Source organism: Odontomachus brunneus, unplaced genomic scaffold (assembly GCF_010583005.1).
Source record: "Odontomachus brunneus isolate Ranch 3 - 2012 unplaced genomic scaffold, Obru_v1 Obru_scaffold_073, whole genome shotgun sequence".
Taxonomy (NCBI): Eukaryota; Metazoa; Arthropoda; class Insecta; order Hymenoptera; family Formicidae; genus Odontomachus; species Odontomachus brunneus.
This window is the reverse complement of record NW_022639523.1, coordinates 413,872-430,703: the sequence shown is the minus strand read 5'-3', so window position 1 is coordinate 430,703 and position 16,832 is coordinate 413,872. Positions and strand designations below refer to the sequence as shown.

General features: G+C 40.9%; 3 protein-coding genes across 13 annotated transcripts in view; 2 read left to right on the top strand and 1 right to left on the bottom strand.

Moving 5' to 3' along the window:
- Positions 1 to 7,899, top strand: part of LOC116847088 (fasciclin-2) — a 112,136-nt gene extending 104,237 nt beyond the window's left edge. For 3 of the 6 annotated variants that reach the window (XM_032821707.1, XM_032821703.1, XM_032821702.1), the window contains 2 exons: positions 1,205 to 1,330; positions 3,630 to 7,899. In XM_032821707.1, coding sequence (XP_032677598.1) covers positions 1,205 to 1,330; positions 3,630 to 3,771 — 268 coding nt within the window. In that variant the 3' untranslated portion in view covers positions 3,772 to 7,899. Of the gene's footprint in view, positions 1 to 1,204; positions 1,331 to 1,839; positions 2,083 to 3,629 lie in introns of those variants that run through there. The other 3 variants (XM_032821705.1, XM_032821706.1, XM_032821708.1) reach the window with 3 other exon arrangements.
- A 36-nt stretch (positions 7,900 to 7,935) lies between these two features.
- Positions 7,936 to 11,157, bottom strand: LOC116847089 (galactosylgalactosylxylosylprotein 3-beta-glucuronosyltransferase I). Of its 3 annotated transcripts, XM_032821712.1 has the most exons (5): positions 10,993 to 11,157; positions 9,422 to 9,945; positions 8,609 to 8,911; positions 8,404 to 8,526; positions 7,936 to 8,156 (listed from the first exon to the last, which is right to left on the bottom strand). In XM_032821712.1, exons 1-4 carry the CDS (start codon positions 11,117 to 11,119, stop codon positions 8,428 to 8,430), a joined length of 1,053 nt encoding a protein of 350 aa, XP_032677603.1. In that variant the 5' UTR covers positions 11,120 to 11,157; the 3' UTR covers positions 7,936 to 8,156; positions 8,404 to 8,427. The 3 variants fall into 3 exon arrangements, with proteins under 3 accessions (XP_032677603.1, XP_032677602.1, XP_032677604.1); XM_032821711.1 differs by having other exon boundaries at positions 7,936 to 8,526; XM_032821713.1 differs by having other exon boundaries at positions 7,936 to 8,526; positions 11,074 to 11,147.
- Positions 11,158 to 14,376: 3,219 nt separating this feature from the next.
- Positions 14,377 to 16,832, top strand: part of LOC116847086 — a 28,348-nt gene continuing 25,892 nt past the window's right edge. For 3 of the 4 annotated variants that reach the window (XM_032821700.1, XM_032821701.1, XM_032821698.1), the window contains exons 1-2: positions 14,377 to 14,537; positions 14,695 to 15,815. The gene's annotated coding sequence lies outside the window, so the exon portion shown is untranslated. The other variant, XM_032821699.1, reaches the window with a different exon arrangement.

Below are 16,832 nucleotides of genomic sequence, written 5' to 3'. Positions count from 1 at the left end.
TATACAGGGTATCCCAGATTCTCCTTCGCAATTTTTGTGGGAACGTAGGACTGATTGAGGTGAACATAAAAGACCCATACCGCGTTTTTTGCGATATTCGCAGTAAATCTCGAAATTAATTAAAGAAGATTGATAAAAGGTTATGCGATATGGTAGACACACACACATACACACATATATATATATATATGGTAGACACACACACATATACACACACACATATATATATATATATATATATATATATATATATATATATATATATATATATATATATATATATATATTTATGACAGTGCTCGGAATGACTCGCTTTTCTGGGACGATTTCCGAAGCAAACGCCTACTTTTTTTTATCTTGCCTCTTCCGCCCGTCTGTCGAGCGTGCGATTGACAATCTCGCTGCGCTCAGCCTCAGGACTGTCAACTTCACAAAGTCTACAGTGTTTATCCTAATTTGCGAAACTATATCCGTATATTATTTCTATAATATATAATATTATATATTTTTTATCTGCGCTGGCAACGCGTTTACATTGTTATATAATTACAACGACAGAACATTAATTTCAATAAGAACCTTTCAGAAATTGGGCAGAGTGCCGTTGATTTGTTGACTTTGACTGATTCTAAGACCAAACGCCGTGATAGTCAGTCGCGAAACTCGACATGCGAGCATGGGAACAAAAAAAATTAGACGTAGATCTCAAAAATCTTTCTCGCTCCGAAAGCGCAGCTGCTCCGAGAGTTGCACTACGAGATACTCTTTTGATATACTCTATAGTCTATCGCATCTCGTTCATACTATTACATATGTACTCTACATTGTGCTTTGGCAACTCTAGCGCTACTTTATCATGCCATCGGACTTTGCACACGTGCGAAACATTTCTTTCTTACGAACACCCTCTTAAGACCGTTGAGAGAGAGTTCGCTGATATTACAACTCCATTCACACTAGAGTCGCAGTTTGCCGGAGTCTCGTCGCGTTCTCTGTATTGTTCGGCGCGATTCTGCGACTCCGGCACGTTGGAAGCAACCGCTCGACTCGTGTTCTCGCGTAAACGCGCGACTCGCGTAAAAACGACGATGGATTATGATGATGGCCGCGATTTTTACGCGTTAGAGAGTAGCCCGCCGCTAGGCAAAAGACACCACTTGTTGACCCCTCTCGTATTTCTCTCTTTTTTTTTCTTTACCGATAGTCTTTACGGTTGGCGGTTTCCATTGCCTTATTGCGACCAAAAAATGGCCAATGTCGCCGGAGTCACGGCCAACCACGAGTCGGGTAGTGGAAAAAATACCATTAGATTGGTCAAACACACCGCCATGTAAGAGAGAAAACGATGTATAAGCGAATCAGTAAGAAGCATGGCCCCTCACGAAGGGGCTCCGACACGGCTTTCCACTTTGCATGACAATTCTTTCTCTTACTTCCTCCTCCTCCTCCTCCTCCTCCTCCTCCTCCTCTTCCTTTCAACGCTCTCTCACAAGTTCTTTCTCTTCGTTCTTTTTTCTCTTTCTTTTCTTCTTAGTGTTTTTTTCTTCCCGTCCGATTTCCTGATGCGACGGTGGTCCAACCACCGAGGCAGCTCAATGGCGTTCGGAGATGAACCATCTCGTAAGGGAAGCTCCGATACGCATCAAAGAGAACTCGATGAGCACGAGAGACATGTTCGATTCGTCGGATGCATTCACTATGCCGCTAATCGCTCTTTTACTATTGCAATATTCGTTGAATTCTTTTTTCTTTTACATTCTTGCGTTGCGCCAGAGCGACGCGTCCACTCATGACAGCTCCATGAAATGGGTTTTTTTTCATTTCTTTCTTTTTTTCCAGTAAAACAAAACTCCCGTGGGGAAGTTCGTTGTGGATAACCTCGGCGGTCAACCAAACTGTGGTCTAAAATGGACCGTGTTTTGTCTATCGTGTTTTTCAAGCGAACTATGAAAGCGCGTAAATATACGAGTGTCTATTCATGAAAGGAAGATAGACTCAAAATTGTGCAAAAAGAAAATAGGTAAAGAAATTTACTGAGACAAATACAATTTGGTTATCGAGACCACTTTATTTTTACTATTATTTATTGCGTTCATTAATTTTGTTATTTATTGGAATCGCGCGCAAAACTATGCGTGAAACTGAACTTCACTCGCGATTTGCGGGTGAAGTGCGGGGGTCAATCAGGATCGTTGCGGATATTAAATTGAGGGTGGAGGTTCCCGTAAATTTCACCGTGCTCGTCGAACCGGAAATTTTTGCCATCGGGAGCCACCTCCGAGCGGGCACTCCGCCTCAGCGCGTTAGTCCTGTCAATCCTATGAATTACGCGCGACATAGCGATCGCCGGTACTTCGCCTGAGCTTTGGCCATGCCGCATGCACGATACACTACGAGTAACCGCTCACTTCATCCGTAGTTATCTCTAGTCCGTTTAATCTTTCGTCGCCGCACGATGTTGCAACGAGCACCGCGAGTCTTCTCGCTCGGCCTGCCGCCTTTGTGCTTTACGAAGCACAAACAGCAGCCCGTGTAAACAGTCATGACGACTCTGTGTAACAACTTGGACGGAATGGTGGCGCAAGCCGATAAAAGTAAAGTTTTGACGTGTGCTGTGTGCAGAGGAGAAAGCATAGAAGAGTACAGGGGATTGATTTTTTGGTTGCGCAACGGAGCCGCGACGAAAACAGACATCATTTATAAAAACGCGGTCGTTCGCAAAGAAGGAATTTTACGAGTTCCTAGTCCGTTGCGCACACAAAAGAAAGTTCCCGCGCTATCTCGCATTTTTATCTTCTCCTCTGATTATTTGAACATAAAGGTCTTTTTTTCGGTTTCCCCTGGCAGATATTCCCGGTGAACTTTATAATCGGATTAAACATTTCAGCGAATCTCTTGTTCTTAAAAATGAGGAAAATGTCAAGCACGCCACTGTTCCGTTCAACGGCTCTTCGTGTCTCCAAACGTTTACAGAATTTACCCTGGTTTTGTTCGGGTCATTGCACAATTCCCGCGGCCTCGAGAATGCGCGCTTTACAGTACAAAGTGCACGTAAAAAATTCCACTGACGAGAAAGACGCGTTTAGCAGCGACAGAGGTTGTTAACTAGCGGTATAAAGAAGGTAGTATACAATTAGTCGCATGTTTGTAATTCGCACGCTGGATTAACGTAAGGAAGAAGCAAGTGGAGAGAAACTTTTATCACGCAAATTCTGAAACTCTCTCTCTCTCTCTCTATACTTGTACTTTGTACACGCGCGCGCAGAAAATCGAACGCACTACCTTGGGACGGCGACGAAGCGGCTCTTCACGAACCGCGATAACTGCGGATTCCTCGGGATTTATCGAAAGTAACGTACACCACATAGAGACGCATTGTTCTCTCCCTCTTTGAAGCCTTTCACTTTGCGACGTACTTTTTACTTTTGCGAACGTGACATTTGCGATTGACAGCATGCCTGACACGTATATATTCGATGTCGCACCACGCGCCGCATATGGACATGCCCTGTTCTCTCTCTTTTTTTTTTTTTTTACTTTCCTTCTCCTTTTTTTGCCCGATATTAGAAGTCAAGTTGGAGTCGGAAATCACGGTCGTCCGACAAATGTTGGTTTTGATGCTTTTTCAGAGATGAGAAGGAGCCGTTGAAAGAGGAGAAGAAGATCACGCCGATCATCGATTCCGGACTGCGTCGGGAAACCTCCATCACCTTCGACGGCAAGAGGTCCGTCTCCAAGACCGGCTTTGTCGGCAAGGACTCGGCCGTCTAGATATTCTTCCGGCGTACTAGATTGTAAATCGTATCGGAGGCGCAACGCGATCTCCGGCTAAAGTGTTCTCGAAAAGAAACAAAACAAACGAAGCAAAGAGATGAAACAAAAAACGAAGCGAAAAGAGGAAGAAGAAGGAAAACTGTGTAGGGCGCATCATCGTGAGCCCGCCTGCGGAAGTACCGGGGGTTGTAAACCGCTCCGACGGAATTTTCCCGGATCTCGCGCGGAGCCTCTCGCAGTTGCATTTTCGCCATTCACCCACGAGCCTCTCCGCCGAGCTCCGTTTTTCGTTTTCGCTCTTAAACGTACGCGCGGTTTCACGGTCGCACCCGACCGACCCCTCCTCTCCCTTTCGAGACCTCTTATTCGTGCACTGCGATACGCCGCCTTTTCCTACAGGTCCTTGTGTGAATCCCTTGAAAGCGCTTCCTGCTATTGGTAAACTCGCAGACTACTTTGCTACGAGACTTTCGTTTGATTTCGCGCGTGAGGTAAGTCAACAGCTTAAAGAGAGAAGGAGCAAACCTTGGAAACCTGATGCGTTCGCTTCGTTTTCACAGCTGAGAAATGTGATAACAATATTCTATAGATAGAAGAGAATCGATTATATCGATTAATCTTAATAGGTAAATAATTATCGCGAAAACTGTGATTGAAGATAATATCAAAGATAGCATCAAGAGAATTTCAGCCCAATTCGTTGTACTCTTCATCGGCAGATAAATCACGTTTCAAAGGTTTGTCTCCCAAATGTAAAAGCAATCTCAAAGTCCCACACACACACACACACACACCCCGTCAGTGTATTCGCCAAGGTATGCGAAACAGCACAGATAATCGATAGCTTACGAGGCAAGAAGTGCGAAATGAGCGGTAAACGCGTATTTCGTAGTCGTTCTAGAAAGCAACTATGATGAATATAATCGTAATTTAGCGCGTGCTGCAAGGAAATGAGGGGTAGGTAGATCGCTTGCGCGAGTAGAAGAAGGTGATGATGATAATCATGACGATAACGATGATGAAGACAAGGGGAATGTACAAAATTCGTCGCGAAATTGATAGAGGTCGATCGATCGATTTAGTGATCCACGCTTCGAGGCACCTTTTAGATTATCACAGTCTAGTACGCTGGGTAGTATCGCGTCCTTCGTCGCGCGCGACTTGACGAAAACCACACGAAAAGTCACACTCTGTTGCGCTTCAAAGAAAATAAGAAGAAAGAGAAGCGTGAGAGGGAGAAGGAAACTTCGTGTTCGTTCCGACGGAAATGCATATTGCATTTTAAGGGGTATAAGAGTGGAGAGTGTTAGGGTGGAGAAATACGACACACGCCGGTGTTCTCCAAGTTATCAACAATCAAGTAACTTTGACTCTTTCGCTATTGAAAGAATTTTTAACGCTATCATGAGTTTAATATTAGAAACGATACGATATTAGAAACGATACGTGCATTGCGGCACACGCGAAGTTTGCTCCAAAGCCATAGAAACTTTGAGATTCAACGGAGGCATTTATCGTTCTGAGAATGGAGAGTGGAGTGAAAGAATCGAAGAGGGTGACGACGGGTGTAATTCTCGAAAGTGTGAAAATGGAATGTGATGCTTGCGATCGATTCCGCCAATCCTTCACAAAACGAGCAACACGCATAGAGCCTTTCATGTTTTCTCAAAACGCAATTTTTTATTTTACTTATTAAGGAATTTGACATCAAATCTTAATAAGCTGGCGAGTTGTTTCGTCTATCCATTTGTTGAAAGAAAATTTCGGACAGATTGGCGACGTTTCGTGTATATGTATCGCCTGCGAAGGATCATTATCCGTTATTGCGCGATCGAGAAACGTACATTCTTCGCTGTTATACCTCGCAAGCGGCAACAGAGAAACCCTTTCTATCTCTTCCCCTTAGGCGAGGTGCGCGATTTGCGCGTCAACCTCCGCATTGTACATACACCTTGAACAATCTATTATCTTCCCTCATTCATACCTCATTCATCTCTCCGTGTCTTTCGATTAGAGGCGACCGTCGATTGAGATACGCGAACGGTAGATAGCTTCCACATATGCGATATCTTCGTCGCGTTTCTAATCCCTCGTATCTTCACGATCGTGACATTTGATCTTTTTTATTTCTACTTTAAATCTTAAAAGACTGATACGTTCTTTTTTTTATTTTTAAACATCAAATTAATAAAATCGTAAACGTTTAAATAGATCAAAATGTATATCGAATTTCCGCTCTCCCTGACTATTCAATCGCTGCGCGCGCGTGCTCTTTATCGAATCTTGCGATCATGTGTATGTAGTCGAGTGAGTAATTATGAAATATCTTGCGCATATCTGTCACAGCGGGCCCCTTCGTTTTATCATACTTATATATTTGTTTTTTACCTCGAGTGAGAAATGCTCTCAATTTTTTTTTTACTTATTTTTTCTTTGTAATCGTGATACTATGAAATATATGTTTTATGATGTTATACGTTGGTTATACGTTGTGCAATGTAACATGCGTAAGAGCAGCTCATTCTTTACCACGTCTTATATATCCCTCTTTTCTCTAGAATTATTAATTATTTTATTTCTTCTTTCCATATTGAGAATGGAAAGAATTCTTTTTTTACTTTATAAAAAAGTGATGAGAAAAAATGATTAAAGATGAAGATTGAGCGGCTCTTATGACATTGGGTTTGCATCGAGGTTGCAGAAGTCAATATGATTAAGTTATCAGTCGCGATTGTCCGAATCGTAACAAAGAGCAGCGTTAAAATCCGAGGAAGTATCGATGTACGAATTTTGATAGACTTCTGGCGGATCTTGGTACGTTATGCACTGTAACATGAAAAGTCTCTCTCTGCATATATATATATATATATATATATATATATATTTATATATAATATAATTCTATTATATATAATAATATTATATTGTATATAAGATATATATATGCAAATGTATGTGTATAATGCAACCGAACAACAAATGACATTTACCGTGACGAGTATCAAGTCACGCGGATATACGAAGCTTGCCAGTCGGATTTTTTTCGGTCAGTGATCCCCGAAAGTGACATCGGAAAAGCTGCCATATATAATTAATATATCCGAATAGTGAGTAAAGTACCACTCTTGTCTTAATGTCTAAGATGGCTTTTGCAGAAGAAAAAAACGCAGTTAAAATGTGATAAGTTTTTGTAAATGCTTGTAAACGTTTTTCCCTAACTATAAGAAATATCGATGATAAAATAGGAAAGTCATCGTAGATTTAGAAGACACGCGCGAATACAGAAGGCGTGTTTCTCATGAGAAGCTGGCGCGAACGGGGGAAAAAATGTAATATTTCGTCGATGAAATGAATCGAGTTACTGCTTACGATTAAAAGTTAATTATTGAGTTATGATGCTACATTGAATAATTCGATAATTAAATTACAATTAAAGATCGAGCGCAACTGATAGTGCCCGAGGAACTCGCAGACTTCGTGAATTTCACTTTTTCGTTTTATTTGTGAGTTCTAACGAAAGATCTGAAATCGACAGTTACTATGTACAAAAACCTGAAGAAATGACGCAGAGAATAAAGCGTGAAGAATTCGCAAACGTAACGGAAACGTTCTATCGAGCACTGTCGTTGCATCTGTTGATATATATGACACTGAAAAGCGAGCAAACAAGCAAGCAGACTCTCGTTCGCGAACACGTTTTCCGTATAGGTAGCTTTTTTACGTAAGACAGAGTTTGCCAAATACCATAGTACTTATTAGCACGTAAGTCGATAAATAAAAATATATATATAAATATATATATATATATATATATATATTATACATGAGAATGATATATGGAAAACACACAAATGAGTCGCAGGAGACATTCGTGTCGCCAGGCACTTTACGTCGACGAAACGAGACACGTTTCTAGCATATACAGCTATTTCGCATCTGTTGCCAAAAGCCATTTTAGCCCAACAAATAGCTTCCCACGAAAAGTATTACAGCGCATATCCTTTTTAGTCTGGAGACCATTACGAGTATTATTAAAGTTCCGTAGGTGTAAGGCGTATTTTTTATGTATGCTTTTTCTGTACACGACGAGAAATCCTGCTCTCGAATAAAAAGTGAAGAAACATTTTCAAGCTCAAGAGGTCAGTGAATATGAGCCCGGCGTCCGCTTACGTTTTCATCGAAGATTTTATTACAATACACTTTTACAAAAAGAGAAAACGACGCAATATAAGATATACACATTTGCTTTTTCAACTGGCAGAAAAACGTAGACTCCTTCCTTACAAATATTAATATCATCGGCGTGTAAATTAGCCAAGTCCACTGCTAAGAGATATCACATGTATTCTTCAAGCTCTTCGAAGCATCATTTGCACAAGTCGCTAGAGAGAGACATTCGGTTAATATCTCGCCTCTATCATCATTACTAAGTCTGTGACTACAAGCGGCTATACAGCATGACACTGTATTGTTCTATTGTAGGACTCAGAGAAATAAAAATTTACGCGTACTTATCCTATTATTCGCGCGCTCTTACAACGATCAACGCTCTTACTTAACGAACTTAACGTAATTTATCTAAATATCACTGAATTCTATAGAATTAGCAAGAATTGCACGAAAACTCACGAAACGGCGATGAGCATCCTTTTCTTATACCTCGATCCCGGCATTGGAACGCTTTCCTTTTCTGATTAACATCTGCTCAACGTTCAATTGCGGAGGTTCCGTTCGCGTATGCCACACGTACACCTGGAATACGCAAAGTTTGAGGTTTCACTTGGTAATCTCACTTGGTAATCATTAAGGCCTAATTAAATAGATTAATTCATACCTTCATGCAACAATCCGCAAGCGGCTCCAGCTGATCCCTCGTTATTATTTGCCGGAGTATCTCGCTCTCCTGATGACCGCCTTGTACGTCGTATGAGAACCATGCTTCTTTATGTTTGAGCAAGAGCTTGAGATTAATGGCAAAGCCGGCCATGTCGACCGGGAACGGACGGTCCGGCTTCCACGCCGCATTAAATCCAATTACCTTATTAGTGGCATTATCGCAAATGCAGATAGGCCGTTCCACCATTAAACCGCCGACTAGACCAACCGGCCACACACCGACTTTTTGTATTTTTTCCATCTGTAAAATATAGAGTATATATATATATATATATATATATATATATATATATATATATATATATATATATATATATATATATAATTCAACATTATACGTCTATTTCCAAGTAAAAAAACAACTTGAGCTGGAGTTGTTAGTATACCTTATCAAATGTGTGTTATCTTAACGTATCATGTATCATGTAACGTATCTGTACAGAGTACAGACTGTTGAACTGAGCCTCGGACTAAAACAATTGCATCTCGAATGTTCGAGAACTCTCATACAATCCATATTTTGCTTCGAGCATATAGCTCATGTTGATAAAATAGCTCGAGGCTCGACCAACAACGCCGTTCAATGAAGCATGCAACCCCCACGATGTAACACCCTTTGATGCAGCAGCGAATTAGCGATTTCTGATGGGCAGCCGCAAGCCAAGTCCAAATGCTCGAGGCTCGAGATTCAGTTCGGTAGTCTGTGCTCCGCATTAACGTAGCCGCCAGCTTCTACAGGGGATCGGGTTACCTCGCGGAACAGCTTGATGGCGTAAGTATTGTCATCGTCGGCAAAGAACACGATACCCTTGTTGGACGGCTTGAGATTATCTCTGAGCCATCTCAGCGCTGCGTTTCGTTGCTCCACTCCGCGCGGCTTCCTCCAATTCGGATCGTTCTTGCCGAGCTTGTAGTTCGGTGGAGTCGCCACGGACAGATGCGTATAGATTAGGCCACTGGTCTCCAGAAGGTTTGTGACCAGGCTAGTCTTGGACGGCGCGTCCTCCACGACGATCCAGTGGAAGTTGCGCACATGGAGGAATGTCTGCGCTAACCGGGTAAGCTCAGCTTTCTGCACAGGCCGGGAGAACGTGGGTGTGATCGCGTAAATCACCGTCCGATTGCTGGCGCTCCCATGGAGATTCTCGACGAAGAGGCCGAGTGACTCCAGCCTCTTCACCACGCTGTACGTCAGTCCCTGCACGTCGCGCAGGTCCATTATCACTGGTTCTAGCTTGGACCGTAATTCCTGCCATTTGTTGTATTCCTGGTAATCTGCGTGAAAGTTAATTAAAGTTATTGCTGACTAAGTTGCGCGAATTTTCAACTGTTATTTACTCGCATATCAAACAACACACTTTCAGACAGTGAGAATACGACTACGTCGCGCGACGTAATCTGCGCAGAACAAAAGCAAGCGTACAGCAACAGCAATTGCACGAAAATGAAGACGAAGCGTTGTAGTATAAATAACCGGCAAGCCGTGGCGCGCTTCGCGAGGGCTTCGAAACAGCGTCTAATGTAAACAATAATAGTCTGTGTTTATGGGAACATGACTTTTCGTCCGCAATCCACGCATCGTATAATCCACGTAAACATTTGTTAACTATATTTCCTTTCCCTTCTCTGTTTGAAAATAAAGCCTTCATTTACATGAGGAAACTAAACTCTATTCATAGTCGTCCGCGTAAGTCCACTGTAATACTGGCAATGAAAAGTAGTCACCATTGTTTGAAATAGTAGGAAATACCAATGACATTTTCAGTTAAACAATTGTCAAATCTTTACACACTTACATTTGCGTTCTAGCTACGATTGGATCCAATTTTTTTTTCAGGCGGAATTGGATACAGTGAAGCGAACGCTAAATGGCCACGAATAAATATTAGACATTATATTTTTTCGTGTTTCAATGCGGAAAAAATGTTGGCAAAAAAAAGTTGCCAAAACAATTTATTCCGCTTTTGGGAGTGGTGTGATGACAAATCGAACGTGCAGCAGATGGTTTCGTTAGAAATTTTGATCTTAGCGATCGTGATCGATATGGCTGCCATTGCTAACTGCAAATAGACGACTCCAAAATCATTTTTTTACTAGTACTTTGTCAAAAAATCTTCAGAGACATAATTTCTATGAAATAATGTAACGTGAACATTGCAACACTGTTTCGAATCGCCCGCCAAAGGGCATCGAGCGCACCGGTGACTGCGACGACTTTCACGCTGATGTGCGCACAGACGCGTACGCACGCGTGCAACTAGCTGTCCATTGTATAGACAGCGATATTAACGCGAATAGCACAATAACTAGATAAGCACTCACATATGATACTTTGGAATACGATCACATTAACGAGCAGCAGTATCAGGAAAGCCCTGTTACAGCGAAATCCACCCCACATACTGGCTTTCGTGCTGGATTCGTCGGTGAGGAACACACTCTCTGTCATCGTTGACGCGCCATGACACTGTTCTGCCTCACCGACAGCGCCAGTCCTGAAATCAACATAATAGCAAGTTTTCGCAATACTATTATTCAAATAGGGTAAAGTACATTCCGATATTCACTATCAGTACTGCATAGTTTATGTTATCTTATAGATTTGAAGTACTGACATTGAATATCGAAACATACCTTAGTATTATCGTATCTGAGACACGGTATTGTAAAAACTTCCTAATGTGACACCGCAATACCGTATGGTCTATATAATACGGGGCACTTTTGCAACACGATACAAACAATCGATCTAAACCGATTTCTTTATTTTCAAAGGAACAAAACTCGTTTTCTTGTCACTAATAAAATTGATATTTGAAATCATCAAACCCTCTTACCATATTAAAATACTAATTAAATTACTCGAGTCCAGTAATTTTTAATAAAATCGATGTTAGAATGAGAGGTAGCTACTTGTTAACGTTCTATAAAGTTGACGATTTCCTTTCTACTTGTTGCGAACATAAATACGTTGTTCTATATCTACATTTAATGAATGTAGTTGGCGTTTGAGTATGACTTTTGGCGCCAGTACTAAAAATCTATAGTTCATATCACGTATACTATAGAATTTCAGTACTGGCAATGAATTTCGGAACGCAGCCACACTCTTGATTACTATCAGCGCTCTCTGTCTTCTCTCCGTTCTGAGAGATGCAACGAGATGTGGACATTGATGTTATTTTCTATAAGAGATTTTATGAGAGATGAGAGACTAAAAATAGAATAATGTTCGAAATAAAAAGATAAAACTCGTATAATGCACAACTGTTAATTATAAGTGATTATATAAATATAAACATTATGTATTGATAATATAATTGTGTGTGATTTTAAAAATTGTCTTTTATTTAACATTGATGGTGTGTTATATATTTACCATGTGTAACAAATGATGATATAATAATTTTAGTAATATATTTATGACTTAAATAAATATATCAATTATAACTATGTGTACATCTAAAACTTTTTGTGAAACTAAAGCAAGATATAAAAATTTTTATTAAAATACCAATATAAAATAGTTCCGTGTAAATATTGTATACATTGTATACGTCATTATATTACAGCTAAAAATATCTAAAAAAAAAACACTAAAATATCCCTGTGGAGTATCAAACTGCAAAATCAATAGCAATATGATTTGGCTGATGTACTCGAGGAAATAGAGCATTTGTAAGAAAAGCCTCTGCATAGGTCACTCACATACAATTAGCTTATAATTACCTTGTGTGTAGAAGGTAATGTATTTTGGATCAGGTATATATATTGTTTAATGAAAAAATAGAAATCTGCATCAGTGAACTCTTAAGTAAAAAACAAGATCATACATTTTCAAAAAACAGTAAATTCCTTGTACTATATTAGATTATGTTGTATGTATTTATATAAATAACATAATAGTTATACTATATTATATATGAAATAGAGAAAGTTATATTCTAAATGTAAGCATTATAACATGTTTTTACTCATTACTGTATTTACCTATTTACTTGTATGAAAAAATATGCTGTTAACATTACTAATCTTAAAAGATTACTCTTTATTGTTATTGTTATTCAAGAATTAATGAGATATTAATAGATGTACTGAGTTAGCATTGTCTTTACCAAGTTTTGAAGATCCTCTTCTTAAACTCAACGGTTTGATACCGCAGATCTCATGTACAGGTATTTTGCAAGTATTCACAAACTAACCTTAAAAATTCCAATTATATTTGTGATTCTATTACTATTACAGTTACGTTTAAGAAAATTAATGTCTTTACTAAACAATTATAAACAAAAAGTGACATGTAACCTTAAGAGCATTATATTATTCTGGTTATTTATAGATAAACTTATTGTTACCATTATTAATCTTAGAAAATTAATCAGTATGACTATTATTATTAAAAAAATAATGAGTTGTCGCAAAATATACTGAGTTAGTATTGTCTTTACCAAGTTTTCAAGATCCTCTTCTTGAACTTGATGGTTTGATGCCGCACATCTCATATACATGTATTCTATAAGTATTAACAAATTAACCATAAAAATTTCCATTACATTTGTTAATATTACAAAAAAATATAATCCTATTACTATTACAGTTACGTTTAAAAAGATTAATATCTTTATTAAATAGTTATAGACAAAAAGTAACTGATAATCTTAAAAGCATTACATAATGCTGATCATCTATGGAAAAAACTTATTGTTAGCATTACTAATTTTAAAAAATTAATTATTATCATTATTGTTATTTAAGAAGTAATGAGTTATTACAAGATATACTGAGTTAGTGCTGTTTTTACAAAGTTTTTAAGATTCTTTTCTTAATCTTGACGACTTAATGCCACAGATCTCATATACATGCATTCTACAAATATTTACAAACAAACCATAAAAGTTTCAATTATATTTGTTACTATTATTCAAAAAATATAAATTTTTTACAGGAAGAAACTTCTGTAGAATATATTTTTGCTATTTCTACAAAGAACAAGGATCTACTTTTGAGAAACTACTTGTGGGAGTATACGCTGAAAATTAAGGATTTAAAAACTGAATATGTTGCAGCTTGAGACATAATTAAATATATTACACAATTTGAAAAGAAATATAAGTAAGTTTATAAAATTTAAGTAATTTAAGAAATATAAGTAAGTTTATAAAATTTAAGTAGATTTATAAAATTAGACGATACACATGTCATACAATAAGATAAAAATTGATAAAAGGAATTTTACTGTTTCAGGGAGCAAAGAGTATCAAGTTTTTGTATAAATATAGATGATGTGATGAAACTACCACAACATATCACAAGCAATCCTTATGTACTGAATTATATTTTTCTCTAATCCCTTGACATATCTTAGAAAATATTTCAAATATTTTTATTTTATAGAATCATTATTTAAATGGCACTCACAGCATATTCATCTGTGCTATTCTTGTTAAAAATTAAAAAACAAAATGAAATATGTCAATAATCACTGTAATGACAGATATTTATTAGAGAGAAGAAAAAAATACATTTATAATACATAAAACTTACTTTTTAGGAGTATTCTCATATTCTAAACTATCTATTATTATAAGTTCAAAATTGAGCAAATGGAATGTGTATAAATGTATATAATTTCTGCGAGGATAAATTTGTACTAACAATTCTTTAACAATGACTATATCATGAGAAGATACAAAGTATCTCGCTTTGATCCTTTATACGTAGGCAACTACGTTACCGATATGCAAGGTCATGGATCCTCAAACAGTTGGGTCTCCAGAATGATCTCTTCAAGAAAGAATCTTGTTTTCACAAGATCAAAGATCTTCGCTACGAGCAGCTACCATTTTTACCGACTACTTAAAATCAATGTACGTTTTAACGGCAAATCGGAAGACTTTCTTATTTTCATGCAATATGACTGCAATCAGAGCGGCAGATTAGAAGGGTTTCTATTTTTAAGAGAATAAATATTTATTTTAATTTATTCTTTCTAATTTTTTTCTAAGCAGAGATCTTTGTTTCCAGGTGCTGCTTGTAAGACTGGTCTATCGCAAAGGTGGCAACCACCCTCGATCGATTTGCTACGCATCCCACAGATGACGCCAAAGTGTTCGAGATTCGTGCGAATCGAGGGCGCATGCCGGGACACGCGCGTGCCACGGTCACGCGTACGCTCTCCCTAGGAGAGTCAGCAACCAGTCAGCAACGGATCGCGGGGTGGGAAGGCAGAGTGACGGCAGGGAAGAGTGGAGGGAGGCTGGTTTTGGCTGGCTGGCTGGCTGGCGAAGTAGCGAGGTACCGTGCCGCGCAGCCACACCGGCCACTGCGACGGCCGCGGCGGAGCGAGCGCGTTCGTTCCTCCGTTCGTTCGGTTTGTTCTTATAGCGCGAACGACATCGCGATGTGAGGATGTGATGGAACTCGTCGATGATCGCTCAACGCGAGACTCGACGCTACAAGCGGTGAGCTGCGATTAATTACCAAACGGGGTGTGAGTCGATAGCTCGCGCCTGACAAGAAGAAAGGGTGAGGAGGATCGTTGGGGCGGAGGAGGGAAAGAGAGAGAGAGAGAGCGCACGGAGAGCTCACGTGACAACGCAGGGGGTTGCGAACTGTCTGACAGTAGTACGTCGAGCGGCTGCTACTACTGCTTGCCGTAAGTTGCTTGTTGTGACTGTGACAACGACAGTGACGGCGGCGGCGACGGTGGCGGTTGGTGGTGGTAGTGGTTGTAGTGGTGGTGGCGACGACGACGACGACGACGGCGGCGGCGGCGGCGGCGACGGCAGCGGCGGCGAGGACGACGGTGGGTAGCGACGGTGCTGTCCGGAGCACTGCTGCAGCTCGATCATCCGCGGTGAAAGGGAAGGCTGGCGTGGCCCTCGAGGTTACGAGGCCAGGCGAGAAAGTGGGTGTTGCCGGAACGACGTCGGTTACGACGACGACGACGACGACGACGACGAGGACGAGGACGAGGAGGACGGGAAGATCGTCCGAGTCCTGCAGGAGTCGGTCGTCGGAACTTCATAGAAAGGAGGCAGAGCAGGTGGACAGGACGACCGGAAGAAGGATGTTTGTCGGTCGTCGGTCCTGGAGTCGACGTCAGCCCTTCGCTGGCTTCCTCCTCACCGATGACCTCGTGCCTCGTGAGTAATCGCGCGTCGCGAGTATCCTCCTCCGCTTTCCCGGCTGCGACGCATGTCACGCTTCCTCTCTCTTTCTCACCCTGTATGTGTAGGCGAGCGTTTGTTCCAGAGATGGATCACCCTTTAACTACTCGCACACAGAGTGGTCACTTCAACGCCAGCGTGAATACATTTTTATACTATGAACTTATCGACACCTTCATCTCGCCGACGTCATTCTTGGATCGTTCACTCACCCCCTGAACGACATTGTTCGGGATGACGTCGCAGTTGTAGCTACCGCTCGCGCATCCTGAACAGAAGATTTTGTCTAACGAGTGTCTTTCGAATCGTTCGGCCGGATTTCTCCAGCGAATATCGTCCGGAATAATATTGTTCAGATGACGGGCAGCACTCGCACAGCTTCGCGCTTCTCCAGGAAATAGAGGTCGGATGCAAATTACGAGCGCAGACGAGAGGAGGTGCGCACCGGGCACGGTAATTGGGGCGAGGGGACGCTGCCTCGATGGGCATACTCAGCGCAAACAGCGAGGGGGATCGCCGAAAGGGGGGTATTCCCGTCTCTCGCGCTTCCCTCGCGACTTCTCTCCCTTTTCGATCCTCTCGCGCCCCGCCGGCGCGCCTCGATCTCTCGCCACGATCCGCAACCCTGTGCGTCCCTTCACATGTAACTCTCATATATTTTTCCCCTTCTTGCTTTCGGTAAACCGGAACCATCGGCGCGTGAATCGTTTCTCTGTGTACGTCGTATAGAGAGGAATCCCACGCTCCGCGACGTGGGAAGGGGACGTTATTGTGCGCGACGTATGCACGCGCCCTTTGCTCTCTCCATGCCCTTCTTCGTGCAACCCCTTCATCGTCCTATACCGCTCAAGTAATGTACACGAAATACCAGGAATAATACTCGAGGCTCGTCGACCGCTCGAGAATCTCGCCTTCACCCCTACCTCTTCCTCCTCCTCTTCCGATTCTCTCTCTCTCTCTCTCTCTCTCTCTCTCTCTCTCTCTCTCTCTCTC

Coding starts and splice junctions, on each gene's coding strand:
- LOC116847089 (XM_032821711.1), bottom strand. CDS start 11,119: ATGACAGAGAGTGTGTTCCTCACCGACGAATCCAGCACGAAAGCCAGT. Junction 9,946..10,992: donor CGTATTCCAAAGTATCATAT/GTGAGTGCTTAT, acceptor ACTTTCACGCAG/ATTACCAGGAATACAACAAA. Junction 8,912..9,421: donor CCATCAAGCTGTTCCGCGAG/GTAACCCGATCC, acceptor TATATTTTACAG/ATGGAAAAAATACAAAAAGT.